Genomic DNA, 18,993 nt, shown 5'->3' on the forward strand with positions numbered 1-18,993 from the left:
TTTAGACAGCTGATCTGACCTGACAGCATTTTCTGCCTCTCAGCCTGAGCAGGACGGTCCTCCCAGCTCTGAGCTTTCCCCCAAAGCCACTGATTCTGCCTGGCTCTTGACTTCTTTCAAGACATTGGACTTCCCTAGAGCTTGGAGTCTTAAGTGTTAAAATTCTTGGATTTGGATCTTTGATTCCCAAGGCTGCACTGGGAATTGGTGTCACCAATTGGTGTCACTCCTCACCACTCCTGAGGAGTCATTGGTGTCACCCCTTGTGACCTTTATACTCCCAACACCCCCGCCACCATGTCCATGGTCTTCTAAAGGGTTCTTGGTCCCTGTCATAGCCACACCTCTCTCCCCTGAGCCTGAGCCACTTTGTCACAATCCCTGATAAATGCACCAGAACTGAGCCCAGCACTCCAGGTGTGCTCTGAGGTGGGCAGACCAGAGGGTGATTGTCCACTCCACGTTCTAGATGTGATGCCTTTTTAAATGGGAATCCCGGTCCTGCTCACCCTTTCGGTAATTGCCTTACTCAGGTCAACACATTGCGGTCTCCTAATCAAGCAGAAAATATCCAAGCCATAGAAAGCATTTTTTCATACCATTATCAATGGTTTGCTTAAAACTTGTCCTGCCTTCTTTAGGACAGTGGTCCTCAAACTTGAACATATATCAGAATCACTTGGAGGGCTGACTAAAACACAGCTTGCTGGACCCCACCCCAGAGTGTCTGACCCAGTAGGTCTGAGGTGGGCCCGAGAATTTGCATTTCTAACAAGTTCCCTCAGGTGATGCTGGTGTTACTGGTCCAGGGGCCACACTTTGAGAACCACTGCTTTAGGGACACGCTTTCTGGTGTGACTTCGCATCCACGGTCCATACCAGTTCTTGGGGGAGAAAAATCAACAGTTGTTGCCTCCAAGCCTATTTTCGATTATTTATTCCTAGAGCTCTGACCCACTGGTTCTCCCTGGTGCCGAGTGAGTTGTGCTCCTTTCAGATTTACTCCGATGGCTGGGGCTGGGATTCATTGCTCTAGAAGCAGGGAGAGTTCTTCCCTTAGGCAATCTCAGCCCTGTGAGCTGGCCCTGAGGACCCAGCTTTTAAGGACTCAACCCTTCCTAATCTCCCTTCTAGCAGCACCCAGGGCCCCACTCATGGTCTTCCTCACTCCATTGGCAGCCCTGGCCCTCCCTTCTAGGTGATGGGGCAACCTTCTCTGCCCCTTCCCTGCCCATCAGCACCCATCTCTCCCCCTTCCTCCCAGGATGGCCAGGGCCTTTCAGTAAATCAGACTCCTGATGGCTGCCTCCCTGGGCCCCATGTGCAGATTAGGCCCCAGTGGGACTCTGGCTATACTTGAGTGTGTGTGTATGTGTGAATGTATTTTATTTTCTTGAGAATTAAGTGTCACTCCTTTCCAGGAAGAACATATTTCTGCTTTTATAGTAGAGGTGAATAAAAAATAGGATTCAGTTTGCTGAAATGTGGTTTTTAGCAAGCTGATAAAAGATATTGGCCCTGTAAAACAGGAGATACCTTGCAGTACCAGAATGAAAAAAAAAAAAAAAAAGAGGTGTCTTTTTTCTAACTTACTTAATAATCTTTAACCAGTGCAATGAATGATCCTTCTAGCCACACGTGAGAGTGTGGATTTTTTTCCTTGTGAGGTAGTCAATTGCATTATTTCTTTAACATGCATTGGTTATTTTAAAACATCATTTATTACTGTTTCTTTCCATTTGCTTTCCCTAAAAAAGTCCATTAGAATAAATGCTCAAGCTGAGCAGACTTCTTTGTGCTGAAATTATGGTCACTGAGTGCCTAATGTCACCAACCATCTGTTCTGACCTGTTCTGGCTCATAAGCCTTAGGAACTGTCCACATCTGGCAGGATCCAGCAGAGCCAGCCTGGGACCATTCAGAGAGCACTGGCCTGGGAGTCACACCTCAGTTTCCTCATTTGTGAAATTAGGGGCAGAATAAGGTGACCTCTAGGGTGTTTTGGTTTTGTTTGTTTCTGACCGCCTATAAAATATTTTTTCTGCCGTTAATTATATACAGCTCTCATGCACACACTTACTCATAGATAGATACTCTAAGCCACTGACAGCCTTGATGCTGCATCTTATGCCTGGAAATGATCATTCCAGCTTTTAAGCAGCGTAAAGAACTTTAGAATTTCCAAAGCCATTCCGCATCCTCAGTGTTTTTGCTGGGCCCTCTAAGTTACATACTGTATTGCCCCCATTTTATAGGTGAAAAAACTGAGACTCAAGAGAGTTCGAGTAGTTTGGGTGGCATGGACGTGGAGAGCTGCGGCTCGACTGTGCATACCTTGGTAGTCTGTGCATTGGCTGTGTTGCCTTCCAGCAGGGCCGAGTTTGCACATTTTCTGTGTTTAATAATTGTTGTTGCTCCACAGCACCCTCATGAAACACAAAACTAATAATGGAACCCCACCTGCATCCAAAAAGGATTTGAGGGACTTTCCTGGTGGTGCAGTGGTTGTGAACCTACCTGCCAATGCAGGGGACACGGTTTCGAGCCCTGGTCCAGGAAGATCCCACATGCCGCGGAGCAACTAAGCCCGTGTGCCACAGCTGCTGAGCCTGCGCTCTAGAGCCCACGAGCCACAACTACTGAGCCCGTGCACCACAACTACTGAAGCCCGCATGCCTAGAGCCCGTGCTCTGCAACAAGAGAAGCCACCGCAGTGAGAGGCCCGCGCGCTGCAATGAAGAGTAGCCCCTGTCACCGCAACTAGAGAAAACCCACATGCAGCAACGAAGACCCAATGCAACCAAAAATAAATAAATAAAATTTATTTTTAAAAAAAGGCAAAAAGGATTTGACGCAGCAGAAATGAACTGTAATGGCAAAGCCAACTTGTTTTTCAAGCAACTAGCTCCCAATCTTCCATCAGAATAGAGGTAAAAACTAAGGATGGACAAAGTTCACCCTGACTGCGGCAGTGTCATTGTTTTTACAAAACATTTATTGCAAAGTATTTCGAACATTCAGAAAAGCACAGAACACCAAACACCCATGGACTAGCCACCCAGGATTAATGTGTTCACATTTTGCTCTATTTGTGTCATATTTCTTTTAAAGAAATGAAATACAGCAGTTCCCACTGAAACTCCCTTTGTTCCCCTTCTATGGTGGTGGCTTCCCAGTGACCATCCTGTGACATTCAGGGCCAAATTATTCAAAACGTTTTGATACATACATTGGGAGGATCCACCACTTGTTGAAACAAGAAGTGCTTTTTTTTTTTTATCATGGTAAAATGTACATAACATCAAATTTACCATTTTAACCATTTTTAAATTTACAGTGCAGAGGCATTAAGTACCTTCATATTGTTGTGCAAGAGGCACCACCAGCCATCTCCAGAACTTGCCATTATCCCAAACAGAAACTCTGTACCCATAACTCTTCATTCCCCCATCCCCCAGCCCCTAGGAGCTACTGTTCTCCTTTATGTCTCTATGAATTTGACTACTCTAGGTACCTCATCTAGGTGTAATCTTACAATATTTGTCCTTTCACATCTGACTTATTTCACTTAGCATAATGTCTTCAAGGTTCATCCATGTTGTAGCCATGTATCAAAATTTCATTCCTTTTTAAGGCGGAATAATATTCCATTGTATGTATAAACCACAACTTGTTTATCCATTCATCTGTTGATGGACATTTGGGTTGCTTCCACCTTTTGCTCTTGTGAATAATGCTGCTACGCACCTGAGTGTCCAAATATCTCTTTGAGACCCTGCTTTCAATTCTTTTGGGTATATACCCAGAAGTAGAATTGCTGGATCATATTACCATATGATGGGTAATTTTAACAGTGCACAAAAGTTCCAGTTTATCCCCATCCTCATCAACACTTGCTGGGTTTTGGTTTTTGATAATAGCCATCTTAATGCGTATGAACAAGAAGTGCTCTTAAAGATCATCTTCTCTTGAAGAGGAGGAAACTGAAGCCCTAAGAGGGAAAGGGTCACACAGAGAGGCCGAAGTCACAAGCAACTCAGTGCCAGAGCAAGACCTGGAACTTGGGTCCCAAAACTCCCACCTGGTTCTTTCTACTAAAACACACAGTCTCATTTCCATGGCTTTATGTCAGAGGGTATAGAGTCTGGACATGGGCCAGATACAGATTTCAAATTTATTTGTTTTGGTCCTAACTTTGTTTTTTAAAAAAAATTGAAAATAATATCAACACTTTAAAATGTGGGAGATCCTGTATTTTAAAAATCTAGGGACTTCCTTGGCCGTCCAGTGGTTAAGATTCCATGCTTCCATTGCAGGAGGCACAGGTTCGAACCATGGTTGGGGAACTAAGATCCCACATACTGTGCAGCGTGGCAAAAAAATAAATAAAAATAAAAATCTGGATTTTTGATTTCACTCCCCCAAAATCGGAAGGTCTGGTGACTCTGGACCAGCATTCTGGCATAGCATGTTTGGAGCTGAGCAGCAAGTGCCATCTTTAGGTGAGGCATATAGTCACCAGTTTGCCACAGTCCCCACCACTCCCTAGTATCCTTCCACACAGGCTGCTTCACACATTGGCTAGTCGGTGTGAACACTGGAGTTTGCAGCTCTCTGCTTTCCAAGCACATAGATGTTAGTCATTCTGTGTGTCAGCAGACACATAGTTATGTTTAACATCTCAGGCTGATTCCATATCCCCTTACTCTCTCCTGTTTTACTTTGTCTATATGAATATCTCAGCTATTTCTTCACCCTAGAAATGAAGTAATATTGCAAATAAATAATGCAAAATATAAATAAAGAAGTATTTGAATAGTCTGATTTGGAGACAGCGTGATGTACTTAACTAATCTGATTTGGAGATAGTATGAAACACCAGCATGAAACTCCAGAGACTTGGATGCTTGTCTTAATTCTTCCAGGAAATTCCTGGGCAACTTTAGTAAGCCCGTTCCCTGTCTGGCCTCCTTATGCCTCTGTGTCAAGTGTGGAGTGGGACTGGGAGATCTCCAAGGCCCCAGGGGGCACTCTAGTTTTTAATGAAGGTAAAACCTACTCCTTTTGTGTGTTGATGGAGAAAATCACCTTGCCCATTTGAGCCACTTCCCAGGACAACCCCTCTGAACTGGCCCTTCCTGTGGCCGCCAGCACACCCACCCTCTGCTTTCTCTTTGCTGGCAGGTGAGGAACGACCTGACCGGGGTTCTGTATGGTGAGGACATCGAGATTTCAGACACTGAGAGCTTCTCCAATGATCCCTGCACCAGTGTCAAAAAGCTTAAGGTAGGTGCAGCTGGCCACAGCCCAGAGGACAGACTGACCGCATGCTCCTGGGGTTCCCCAAATCCCCTGACTTTGAAGGAGTCTCGAATTCAGGCTGTTTCACTTTATCCTTGGCATCTGACATATGAGGAGAAGCTCTCAGAAGCTGGCTTCCCTTGGCTGTCCCCAGTGCTGGTTGTCCAGCACTGGCCAGAGGTCTGATTGCCAGGTGTACAGCCATGTGGAGCTTGCTGGGTGATTCTGTATCTCTCAACCCAGCCTGAGAGGCAACCAGGGCGCAATTATTATCATGTCCGTTGTGAAGAGGCTCAGAGAGAGTAACTCTCTTGCCCAAACCCACAGCAAGGAAGTACTGTTGTTGGAACTGAAAGCTCAGGCTCCTGACCCCCTCCAGTGACACTCACTCCAGGAACAGAAGGGTCAACTAGATGTTTGCCCAGTTGTAAGTAGTTCCTAACTGTCATCTGTCCATTCATTTCCCAAACACCGTGTTTGTGCCAGACACTCTCCTGGGCTCCCAGACACTGTCAGACCTGCCAGTGTCCACAGGTCACTCAGAGCTGGTACGGAAGGCAGATACCTCTCAGGGGAACCAGGAACCGAGGGGCTGGGGAACAACGGGAGGAAGTGTTCCCCGGGGAGGATTCAGACAAGCCTCCACCACGCCATGGAGGATGGGCAGGAATGAGACCTGCAGGGTGAATATCCAAGGGCAGGACAGCCATGCTCACTGTGCACTTGGGGTCAGCAGGAATTCCTGGAGGCTGGAGTATCCGGGCGGGGCCGTGGGAAAGATGCTGAGGCCGAAAACAGAATTTGGAGCCAGTTTCCATGAGCCTTGGATGTTGAGCTAAGAAGTTTGGTCTTTTATCCTGAGGGCAGTGGGGAGCTGCTGGGGGATTATAAGAAGGTACAGACATAGTTAGAGCTGTCACCTTACTCTTCCATTCATCATGCCCACATTGAAAGTCTCCTGAGGCCCCAGATGCCAACTGCTGACATGTCCCTTCTCTCTTGGGCTGGTCCCAGGTTATACCAATCAGAGCAGGTGGCAGTTTAGAGCTCATGGAGCCCTCAGTTCACATATGGGGAGACTGAGACCCAGAGATGGGGAGCAAGGGAGCAGAGCACCAGTTGTTTGTCACCTGCTCAGGAGCAGATACCACATCTGCATTGACATTTCAGCCCTGGGAGCCTCTGCAGTTGAGGAAACCGTAGCTAGAGAGGGCCTGCTAGCAGCCTAGGTGTCTGGGGCTGGATCTGCCCAGCTCTTCCCCCACAGACGATTTGCTCTGAGGGTGGAGTCGGGCTGTGCAGAGGCCCAGAGGATCCAGAGGAGTGGAGTGCCTACTCTGCAGGGACTACTTGGGGTGGGGCTGGGGTGGACGGGGCTCTGGTGCTGCACTGACATTCTCCTGCCACACGCAGTGTCTCCCCAGGGTGGGCACTGGAAATAGCTTCCTGCACCTCAGAGACCCGGCAGAATTCTGTGGGCTTTAAAATTTAAAGAGCCTTTATGTGTGGAGCAGATGCATTAGTTGAAAGTCTACAAGAAACTGGGGATGGATGGAACTGGGTGCTCTGCTCATCAGCCAACCAATTCCAACAGAAGCAGGAGTGATATGGACGCTGATGAAAACAGCAGCCGGCCTTTCCAGTGCATTGAGCAAGGGCCAGGCCCCCCTGCAGAGCCCTTGACCTTCACTTGCCCATTCAGCCCTCCCCAGAGCCCTGGGACAGAGAGAATTTTTGTATCCCCGTTTCACATATGGGGAGCTTGAGCCTCAACGAGGTTAAGAACTCACCCCTAGTCACCCAGCTGGAAAGTGGTGCGTTGGAATTCAAACTCAGATCTGGGCAATGCCATGGTCCAGCTTCTCCACCACCCCACACAGCTGCGGTTCTGAGAAAGGATTCCAGCATCACATAAGCCCGGGAGAGCAGAGCCAAGGACAGCATGCTCAGGCTGTTGGCAAAGGATCCCCTCTGTGTGGAGTGCTCTTCCCCCAGAACCTGCATGGCTCCTTTTTGCATCATCTTCTAGTCTTTTCTCAGTTGTCCCCGTTTCCCAGAGGCTTTATTTAAAATTTAAATCCCTTCCCCTTGCACTCCCACCCCCCTCTTTCTGCTATTTTTCTCCATTTCACTGATGGACATCTGTATCAGTTTCCTGGGGCTGCCATAACAAAGTACCACAAACTAGGTGGCTTAAAACAACAGAAGTTTATTCTTTCACACCTTGAGGCCAGAAGTCCAAGGTCAAGATGTCAGCAAGGCTATGCTCTCTAGCAGCCTTGGGGACTCTTCCGTACCTTTCTGTAAGCTTCCAGTATCACTGGCAATCCTTGATGTTCCTTGGCTTGTGGCTGTATAACTCCAGTCTTTGCCTTCACTGACATTTCCCCCTTTTCTCTTAACATCATCTTATTAGGACACTAGTCATGTGGGATTAAGAGCCTACCCTACTCCAATATGACCTTATCTTAACTAATTTCATCTACAACAACCCTGTTTTCAAATGAAGTCACATTCTGAGGTATTAGGAGTTAGGATTTCTACATATCTTTGGGAGATACAGATCAACCCACGATAATATCTGACCTCCTATTCATTTTACCCAGTTGTTTTGTCATCTGTCTCCTCCCACTAGAATGTAAGCTCTAGGAGGCAGCAGTTTCTGTCTGTCTTGGTCACTGTTTTATTCCCCAGCACCTGGAACCAAACCTAATTTGCTCAACACATTTGCTGAGTGTGTGTAAACAAAATACCAAGTCTGGACAGACAAAGCTAACAGAGAACACAAGGCTAAAACACTCAGGAACAAAGAAAAGTAACTTCTGGAAAGCTTAGAGAAAAAGCAGATCTCTGGTTTGCCGTGGGATAAGATAGAGAAGGAAGTACAGAGGACAAGGAAGAAAACTAAATAGCAACTAGCAGAATTAAAATCCGCATTGGAGGTAGTAGAGAGCAGAGTTAATGCCAAGGAAACTAGAACTCTTGAATTGCTTTGCCAGAATTCAGAGGAAATGGTCAAAGAGATCAGTCTAATGAGAGGAAAGATGAGTTATGGACACTGGAGTAGGGAGATCCTAAGGGAAAACTGGGACAAATGAAACAGAATCAAAATCAAAACCAAAACAGGAATCTCAGTATCAACAAGCACAACTACCACCAGATCTTGGTTTCTAATACCATTCTCCTTGAAAAGGAACCAGGGCTCCTTGGAGAAATGCCCGACTCTAGGACTGGGACAGGAAACATACAAGATGATCCTGGAGCATCTTGTAGTGCCAGAAAGTTAAGGACGTGCTCAAACCACATCAACAGCACACACTGATGGAGGTGTGTCAGAAGAGTACAGCAGCCAACTGAAAGAGCCACTGAAAGAGCTCCCAATGGCCAAAGCTGGGACATTTGAGCAATAAAATAAAAGTGGTATTGGATTATAACCCAAAGTATAAAACAGATACCCATGATTGAGTAAGTAAATGAGAGAGAATAGACAAATCTCCTATGCCAAAGGATTCCCAATAATTTATGTAGATATTTCAGGCCCAAGGAGGTAGAGCAGAACTACCCACTTGTTAAGTGACTTCCTTCCAAAGAGCACAGGATGAAAAGGGGGGAAAAGAAGAGTAACTTTAGAGTGGAAGAATCTGACAACTGCCTCAACCAGGTGACGAAGGTCAGCATCAACAGTGGTAAGTCATGTTGATAGTATGTACATTTGATATGATGTGGTGAGAAGGGCACTTTACCTCTGTGTTCTTCCTCCCCAAAACCTATAACTCCAGTCTAACCATGAGAAAAACATTAGGTAAATTCTAGTTGCAGGCCATCCTGCAAAATACCTGACCAATGCTCCTCAAAACTGTCTAGGTCTTCAAAACTAAGGAATGTCTAAGCCAAAAGTAGCCTACAGATACATGACAATGATATATAATGTGGTATCCTGAATGGGACCCAGGAATAGAAAAAGGACACTAGAGAAAAGAACTAAGGGTATCTGAATAAAGTATAAGCTTTAGTTAATAATGAATTGATATTGATTCATTATTTATAACAAATGTACTATATAAACGTAAGATGTTAATAATAGGGGAAACTGGGAGAGGACATATGGGAACTCTATATACTCTCTTTGTGATTTTTCCATAAATCTAAAACTATTCTCAAATAAGAAGTTTACTTAAAAAAAAAATAGGTGACAAACTTAAGTGGGCTCAAGAGAGATCTACTAGATTGGACCATACAAAATTGCCGATATATAACCATTTTGAAATTACAAAGTCAACAGTTTCATAAGGAAATGCTCAGACTGTATGTGCAGTCTAGCTGGCCTTTCTGCATTCTAGCAGAATTGGTGAATAGAGAGTAATACCCAGACACATTTTGTCAGAAGTTTTGAAATACAAACAGAAAGGGGAAAATCTACAAGTATCTAGCCCAGAAAAAAACAGATTTCCCACAAAGGTGCAAAACCAGGCCACCTCGACTCCCTTGCAGCATTCAATCCCAGAGATGATGGAGCAGCTGGAAGACATTCTCCGACGTGTGAGACTCACATGATGTACTACTAGCCAGTGCCCTTCTTGAAGTTAATCTTTGAAGTCCTTTATCAGCCTGCCGAGAACGATAGCAAACTTTATAGCTGAGGTCATGACAGAAGCAGGTGAGCAGGGATCACAAAAGCCCGTGGAGAGAGAGCTAAGTAGTCATTATAAAAAGTTGTTATAAAAGTGTATGCAGATACAGAAATTCATTTTGAAAGCAAACGTGCATATACATGCAATGCAAATAGATACTGTAATAACAGTAATTGAAATATAAAAACCCAAATTCCATTAACAGAGCCAAAGAAGTGAGTAAAAAAAAAATTGGGTGCTAAACTCCTGGTCTTAAGTAGGAAAGGGACTCAAAAGAGACTATTTTGCTTATGAGTTTCATAATTAGAAAAATATAAGTTAAAAAAGGCTTTGAATAACTTAACAGTAAATATGCTATAACACAAACAGAGGCTGAAGCTCCTGAAACATGGAAGATAAAAGCAAAGAAAATCTAGTCCACATATCAAAAAACAGAAAGCAAATATGAAAACCAGAAAGTATAAACTAAAACTGCAGACCAAATATAGTCATTCTGACCATAAATTCAAATAGGTCAAACTCCCTATGAAGAGGCAAAGACTTTCAGATTGTGTTTTGAAGAACTAACTGTAGTTATATTTACAACACAGTGACACAGAAAGGTCAAAGGTAAAAGTCAGGGAAAAGTATACCAAGCAAACCAAACTGCAGCAAGGATCCAGTGTTCACATTACAATAAAGAGAATTCAAGGTACAGGTGTTAAACAAGATTAAGGAAGTCGTTTTCTATAGATAAGGGTACAATTCTCCCTGAGAATAGCACACTCTTGGACCATTATTGCTATAAATTACATCTCACTGAAATATATAAAGAAAATCCTGTTAAAATACAAAGGAGAATTGACACAAACACAATAGTATTGGGAGCCACAGCGTCTGTCTCGCAGTCTTGGACAGATCAGCCAGGCAAAAATAAGCAAGAACATAGAGGAACTGAATAATGGAATTAATCAGGCTGATTTAGCAGATATGTATCAAAGTTTGTCTAAAAGAAAGTCAGGAATAAAACCATCTCTGTGTGATGAAGACCCCAGGCCTTTAAGCTCACTCTGGTCCTGTTTCAGTCAGGGGCCTTTAATGTTAACTGTTGCCAGTCTGGGCTGGGAGGCCATCCTTCGAAGAGCCCTGGGTATTCCCATGGTGCCCACACTGAAGCACCAGGCTTTATGGGGGTGAGCGCCAGGCTCAAGACGTGCGCCTCTGTTCATTTTGAAACCACAGAATGCATTCCAGGCCTTAGTAGAGCATAGGTTCTTCTGTCTAGGCATAGAAAGAATTCAACAAGAGGCAGAATGACAGGTAAGGAAAGAGTTTATTAGTATAGAGCACTGTGAGAGATACAAACAGGAAGGCAAGGGAGTGCCATGCCGAGAACTTAGTGGCCAAGGTTTTATAATCAAAGGAAAAGTGGGGAGGTGAACAAGGCCCCCATCTTCCTCATTCTTGAGTAGACGTCAAGCTTCCATCATCACGTTCCTCCTCCACGTCAGGTAAGGGAGTTTTCTTGTCCTACATGGTCAAACTGGGACTGTCGTGGTGCTATGAAAATGAGCAAAAAGGCGGTAAAATATACTAAACTATGGTAGATTATCTCAGGTTTCAGTATAATGTCATCTTTTCCCTATATATATATATATTTAACATTTTTATTGGAGTATAATTGCTTTACAATGGTGTGTTACTTTCTGCTTTATAACAAAGTGAATCAGCTATACATATACATACATCCCCATATCTCCTCCCTCTTGCGTCTCCCTCCCACCCCCACAATCCCACCCCTCTAGGTGGTCGCAAAGCACTGAGCTGATCTCCCTGTGCTATGTGACTGCTTCCCATTAGCTATCAGTTTTACATTTGGCAGTGTATATATGTCCATGCCACTCTCTCACTTCATCCCAGCTCCCCGTGTCCTCAAGTCCATTTTCTACCTCTGCGTCTTTATTCCTGTCCTGCTCCTAGGTTCTTCAGAACGATTTTTTTTTTTTTAGATTCCATATATATGTGTTAGCATACAGTATTCGTTTTTCCCTTTCTGACTTACTTCACTCTGTATGACAGTCTCTAGGTCCATCCACCTCACTACAAATAACTCCATTTCGCTTCTTTTTATGGCTGAGTAATATTCCATTGTATATATGTGCCACATCTTCTTTATCCATTCATCTGTCGATGGACACTTAGGTTGTTTCCATGTCCTGGCTATTGTAAATAGTGCTGAAGTGAACATTGTGGTACATGTCTCTTTTTGAATTATGGTTTTCTCAGGATATATGCCCAGTAGTGGGATTGCTGGGTCGTATGGTAGTTCTATTTTTAGTTTTTTAAGGAACCTTCATACTGTTCTCCATAGTGGCTATATCAATTTACATTCCCACCAACAGTGCAAGAGGGTTCTCTTTTCTCCACACCCTCTCCAGCATTTATTGTTTGTAGATTTTTTGATGATGGCCATTTTGACCGGTGTGAGGTGATACCTCATTGTAGTTTTGATTTGTATTTCTCTAATGATTAGTGATGTTGAGCATCCTTTCATGTGTTTGTTGGCAGTCTGTTTATCTTCTTTGGAGAAATGTCTATTTAGGTCTTCTGCCCATTTTTGGACTGGGTTGTTTGTTTTTTTCATATTGAGCTGCATGAGCTGCTTGTAAATTTGGGGGATTAATCCTTTGTCAGTTACTTTATTTGCAAATATTTTCTCCCATTCTGAGGGTTGTCTTTTTGTCTTGTTTATGTTTTCCTGTGCTGTGCAAAAGCTTTTAAGTTTCATTAGGTGCCATACGTTTATTTTTGTTATTATTTCCATTCCTCTAGGAGGTGGATCAAAAAGGATCGTGTCGTGATTTATGTCATAGAGTGTTCTGCCTATGTTTTCCTCCAAGAGTTTTATAGTGTCTGGCCTTACATTTAGGTCTTTAACCCATTTTGAGTTTATTTTTCTGTATGATGTTAGGGAGTGTTCTAATTTCATTCTTTTGCATGTAGCTGTCCAGTTTACCCAGCACGACTTATTGAAGAGGCTGTCTTTTCTCCATTGTATATTCTTGCCTCCTTTATCAAAAATAAGGTGACCATATGTGCATGGGTTTATCTCTGGGCTTTCTGTCCTGTTCCATAGATCTATATTTCTGTTTTTGTGCCAGTACCATACTGTTTAGATTACTGTAGCTTTGTAGTATAGTCTGAATCCAGGAGCCTGATTCCTCCAGCTCCATTTTTCTTTGTCAAGATTGCTTTGGCTATTCGGGGTCTTTTATGTTTCCATACAAATTGTGAAATTTTTTATTCTAGTTCTGAGAAAAATGCCATTGGTAGTTTCATAGGGATTGCATTGAATCTGTAGATTGCTTTGGGTAGCAGAGTCATTTTCACAATGTTGATTCTTCCAATCCAAGAACATGGTATATCTCTCCATCTGTTTGTATCATCTTTAATTTCTTTCATCAGTGTCTTATACTTTTCTGCATACAGGTCTTTTGTCTCCTTAGGTAGGTTTATTCCGAGGTATTTTATTCTTTTTGTTGCAATGCTAAATGGGAGTGTTTCCTTAATTTCTCATTCAGATTTTTCATCATTAGTGTATAGGAATGCAAGAGATTTCTGTGCATTAATTTTGTATCCTGCTACTTTGCCAAATTCATTGATTAGCTCTAGTAGTTTTCTGGTGGCATCTTTAGGATTCTCTATGTATAGAATCATGTCATCTGCAAACAGTGACAACTTTACTTCTTCTTTTCTGATTTGGATTCCTTTTATTTCTTTTTCTTCTCTGATTGCTGTGGCTAAAACTTCCAAAACTATGTTGAATAAGAGTGGTAACAGTGGACAACTTAGTCTTGTTCCTGATCTTAGAGGAAATGGTTTCAGTTTTTCACCGTTGAGAAAGATTTTGGCTCTGGGTTGGTCATATATAGCCTTTACTATGTTGAGGTAAGTTCCCTCTATGCCTACTTTCTGGAGGGTTTTTATCATAAATGGGTATTGAATCTTGTTGAAAGCTTTTTCTGTATCTATTGAGATTATCAGATGGTTTTTCTCCTTTAATTTGTTGATGTGGTGTATCACATTGATTGATTTGCATATATTGAAGAATCCTTGGATTCCTCAGATAAACCACACTTAGTCATGGTGTGTGATCCTTTTAATGTGCTGTTGGATTCTGTTTGCTAGTATTTTGTTGAGGATTTTTGCTTCTATGTTCATCAGTGATATTGGCCTGTAGTTTTCTTTCTTTGTGATCTTTGTATGGTTTTGTATGAGGGTGATGGTGGCCTCATAGAATGAGTTTGGGAGTGTTCCTCGCTCTGCTATATTTTGGAAGAGTTTGAGAAGGATGGGTGCTAGCTCTTCTCTAAATGTTTGATAGAATTCATCTGTGAAGCCATCTAGTCCTGGGCTTTTGTTTGTTGGAAGATTTTTAATCACAGTTTCAATTTCAGCGCTTATGATTGGTCTATTTATATTTTCTATTTCTTCCTGGTTCAGTCTCAGAAGGTTGTGCTTTTCTAAGAATTTGTCCATTTCTTCCAGGTTGTCCATTTTTTTGGCATATAGTTGCTTGTAGTAATCTCTCACAATCCTTTGTATTTCTGCAGTGTCAGTTGTTACTTTTCCTTTTTCATTTCTAATTCTATAGATTTGAGTCTTCTCCCTTTTTTTCTTGATGAATCTGGCTAGTGGTTTATCAATTGTTTTTTTCTTATCAAAGAACCGGCTTTTAGTTTTACTGATCTTAGCTATTGTTTCCTTCATTTCTTTTTCATTTATTTCTGATCTGATCTTTATGCTTTCTTTCCTTCTGCTAAGTTTGGGGTTTTTTTGTTCTTCTTTCTCTAATTGTTTTAGGTGTAAGTTTAGGTTGTTTATTTGAGATGTTTCTTGTTTCTTGAGGTAGGATTGTATTGCTATAAACTTCCCTGTTAGAACTGCTTTTGCTGCATCCCATAGGTTTTGGGTCATTGTGTTTTCATTGTCATTTGTTTCTAGGTATTTTTTGATTTCCTCTTTGATTTCTTCAGTGGTCTCTTGGTTATTTAGTAGTGTGTTGTTTAGCCTCCATATGTTTGTACTTTTTACAGATTTTTTTCTGTAATTGATATCTAGCCTCATAGGGTTGTGGTTGCAAAAGATATGTGTTATGATTTCAATTTTCTTAAATTTACCAAGGCTTGATTTGTGTCCCAAGATATGATCTATCCTGGAGAATGTTCTGTGAGCACTTGAGAAGAGGGTGTATTCTGTTGGTTTTGGATGGAATGTCCTATAAATATCAATTAAGTCCATCTTATTTAATGTATCATTTAAAGCTTGTGTTTCCTTATTTATTTTCATTTTGGATGATCTGTCCATTGGTGAAAGTGGGTTGTGAAAGTCCCCTACTGTGATTGTGTTGCTGTCGATTTCCTCTTTTATGGCTGTTACCATTTGCCTTACGTATTAGGTGCTCCTATGTTGGGTGCCTAAATATTTACAATTGTTATCTTCTTCTTGGATTGATCCCTTGATCATTATGTAGTGTCCTTCTTTGTCTCTTGTAATCGTCTTTATTTTAAAGTCTATTTTGTCTGATATGAGAATTGCTACTCCAGCATTGTTTTGATTTCATTTCCATAGAATATCATTTTCCATCTCCTCACTTTTAGTCTGTATGTGTCCCTAGGTCTGAAGTGGGTCTCTTGTAGGCAGCATAACTACAGGTCATGTTTTTGTATCCATTCCGCCAGTCTATGTCTTTTGGTTGGAGCATTTAATCCATTTACATTTAAGGTAGTTATTGATAATGTATGTTCCTGTTACCATTTTCTTAATTGTTTAGGGGTTTGTTATTGTAGGTCTTTTCCTTCTCCTGTGTTTCCTGCCTAGAGAAGTTCCTTTAGCATTTGTAAAGCTGGTTTGGTGGTGCTGAATTCTCTTAGCTTTTGCTTGTCTGTAAAGGTTTTAATTTCTCCGTTGAATCTGAATGAGATCCTTGCTGGGTAGAGTAATCTTGGTTGTAGATTTTTCCCCTTCATCAGTTTAAATATGACCTGCCACTCCCTTCTGGCTTGCAAAGTTTCTGCTGAAGGTCAGCTGTTCACCTTATGGGGATTCCCTTGTATGTTATTTGTTGTTTTTCCCTTGCTGCTTTTAATATTTTTTCTTTGTATTTAATTTTTGATAGTTTGATTAATATGTGTCTTGGTGTTTTCTCCTTGTTTTATCCTGTAGGGACTCTCTGTGCTTCCTGGACTTGACTATTTCCTTTCCCATATTAGGGAAGTTTTCAAGTATAATGTCTTCAGATATTTTCTCAGTCCCTTTCTTTTTCTCTTCTCCTTCTGGGACCCCTATAATTCTAATGTTGGTGCGTTTAATGTTGTCCCAGACGTCTCTGAAACTGTCCTAAATTCTTTTCATTCTTTTTTCTTTATTCAGCTCTATGGTAGTTATTTCCACTATTTTATCTTCCAGGTCACTTATCCGTTCTTCTGCCTCAGTTATTCTGCTATTGATTCCTTCTAGAGAATTTTTAATTTCATTTATTGTGTTGTTATCATTGTTTGTTTGCTCTTTAGTTCTTCTAGGTCCTTGTTAAACATTTCTTGTATTTTCTCCATGCTATTTCCACAATTTTGGATCATCTTTACTATCATTACTCTGAATTCTTTTTCAGGTAGGCTGCCTATTGCATCTTCATTTGTTTGGTCTTGTGGGTTTTTACCTTGCTCCTTCATCTGCTGTGTATTTCTCTGTCTTCTCATTTTGCTTAACTTACTGTGTTTGGGGTCTCCTTTTCGCTGGCTGCAGGTTCGTAGTTCCCTTTGTTTTTGGTGTCTGCCCCCAGTGGCTAAGGTTGGTTCAGTGGGTTGTGTAGGCTTTCTAGTATAGGGGACTGGTGCCTGTGTTCTAGTGGATGAGGCTGGATCTTGTCTTTCTGGTGGGCAGGACCACGTCTGGTGGTGCGTTTTGGGGTGTCTGTGACCTTATTATGATTTTAGGCAGCCTCTCTGCTACTGGGGGGTGTTGTGTTCCTGTCTTGCTAGTTGTTTGACATGGGGTGTCCAGCACTGTAGCTTGCTGGTCGTTGAGTGGAGCTGGGTCTTGGCATTGAGATGGAGATCTCTGGGAGAGCTTTTGCCATTTGATATTATGTGGAGCCGGGAGGTCTCTGGTGGTCCAGTGTCCTGAACTCGGCTCTCCCACCTCAGAGGCACAGGCCTGATACCCGTCTGGAGCACCCAGACCCTGTTAGCCACATGGCTGTGCCAAGCCAGACTCTGGTCCAACATTGCCTATATTTTTGTTTTTAGTGTGCACAGAGGAGCATGTCCTAGGAGTCATTAACTTACTGACCTCCCTGGGCAGGATGTAGGTCTCATTCCACCATTGTTTTATTGTTTTGGGGCATGTCTCATGCTTCTATTGCATGGTTTTGTTGCTAGGCAAGCCTGCTTCCTTGAGTGATTATTCACTTACAGGGGTCCCCCATACTTTTTTCTTTTACTCATGATCCCTTAGTGGGATTAACTATTTAATCATTTGCTTTGTCCCTTTACTCTGTCCCTGTCAATTTCAGCTGCTTTATTGGTCTTCTGTGGAGCAGCCCCCAAGCCATCATTCAGGATTCAGACTCCAGGAAAATCTCCCTATTTTATAAGTCAGCTGATTAGCAACCTTAATTCCATCTGCAATGTTAATTCCCCCTTGCTATGTCACACAGCATATTCACAGGTTCCAGGGATTAGAACATGGACATCTTTGGGGAGCCATTATTCTATTACAGGAAGACCACAAAGATAGGTCTTGAGGGGAACTGTTCCCCACTTTGCTTCATGGGAAAGTCCTAGTGGGAATTACCTGCCCCCCCACGGGCCAGGAATCCAGCCTGACTGCCTGAACCTGAGGTTCATACCAGCACCCCAAGGGGATGCAAAGCTACAAGATAAATGTAGTGCATCTTCCCAGCAGGCCAGTTTTGCTCAGAGACATGGGAAGAAAAAGCATTATTTTTATCTTAAGATAAACATAGATATGTTATTGGAAGGCTAAATATACATGAATTTTCAAGATAAAATAATAAACTTTAAAGAAATGCCATGCTTTGCCAGTGGGCTGCTATGGGCTGTACTGTTTTTCACTCCCGTCCTTAAGAGTATATGTCTCCTGCTTCTCTGCTTTTAGGGACACTTCTGGAGAAGAAAAAAAAAAAGTCTAAGAAAGACTAATTTTAGCTAAATAAAAGAGAATACTCATTCTGGGTGTGGAATCAGTCTGTCAGAGCCAAGAGGGACTTTGGAAAACATCTTTGCTAACCCTCTCAGGCTTACCCCAGGTCTCACGACCAAAGTGGGGGAGTCGGAGCAGGCCTGGGCTTCTCACCACTTCACCAGTGCCCACTGCTCCAGGTCAGGGGCACCTCCCAGCCTGCATCATGGCCGGCCTCTAATAGCTCAGCCACCTTTGGGCTCATTGCACCTTACCCCTTTCTACAACGTTGAACATGGTTTCATTTGATTTTTCAGCAGCCCAGTGGGGTAGTGGGGTAGTGTGCGTCTGTAGGAAACCAGGAAGCTATTAAACGTAGGCTGAGACAGATGCAGAGATGGCAGGAGGTCAGTGTCAGGGTCAACCTTGATCTTCTAGCAGGACCCCACACTGCTGTCACAGGGAAGCAAGATGGGTTGCCTTCTGCTTTCCTGCTCTTTTAAATGCACATCAGCTGTCTTAATGTCTCAGGGTTACACTTGCTGCTCAGGTCCTTTGACCTCAAAATCCATAGGACTTTTCTCCATGAGTCATTGCTGCAGACTCGGTACTGAGCCCCAGCAGCCCAGGCCTGGTGGAGTTGGCCTTCTCAGTGTGGGAGGTAATATATAGGAGTGAGTGGTCAAATGCTTGGGCTCTGGGGCCAGACCCACATTGGGTCGAGGCCAGAGTCACCACTTCTTATCCCTGTGACCTGGTGTCTTAGGTTGAACTCCCTAGAAACAGAGCCTGGGATTCTTGTGAAAGAGATTTATTGAGAGTGGGCTCAGGAGAAGGGGAGAGAAGCAGGATAAGGCAAGAGGGGAGCTAGGCCAGAATG

General features: G+C 42.8%; 1 protein-coding gene across 1 annotated transcript in view; it reads left to right on the forward strand.

The window, feature by feature from the left end:
• Positions 1-18,993, forward strand: part of GABBR2 (gamma-aminobutyric acid type B receptor subunit 2) — a gene marked incomplete at both ends in the record, with an annotated part of 365,749 nt that overhangs the window by 172,969 nt on the left and 173,787 nt on the right. The window contains one exon of the mRNA XM_082657435.1: positions 5,185-5,286. Within this exon, the coding sequence (XP_082513561.1) occupies positions 5,185-5,286 (102 nt within the window). The remainder of the gene's footprint in view (positions 1-5,184; positions 5,287-18,993) is intronic.

The sequence above is a fragment of the Grampus griseus genome (assembly GCF_964374135.1).
Source record: "Grampus griseus genome assembly, chromosome: 6".
NCBI lineage: Eukaryota > Metazoa > Chordata > Mammalia > Artiodactyla > Delphinidae > Grampus > Grampus griseus.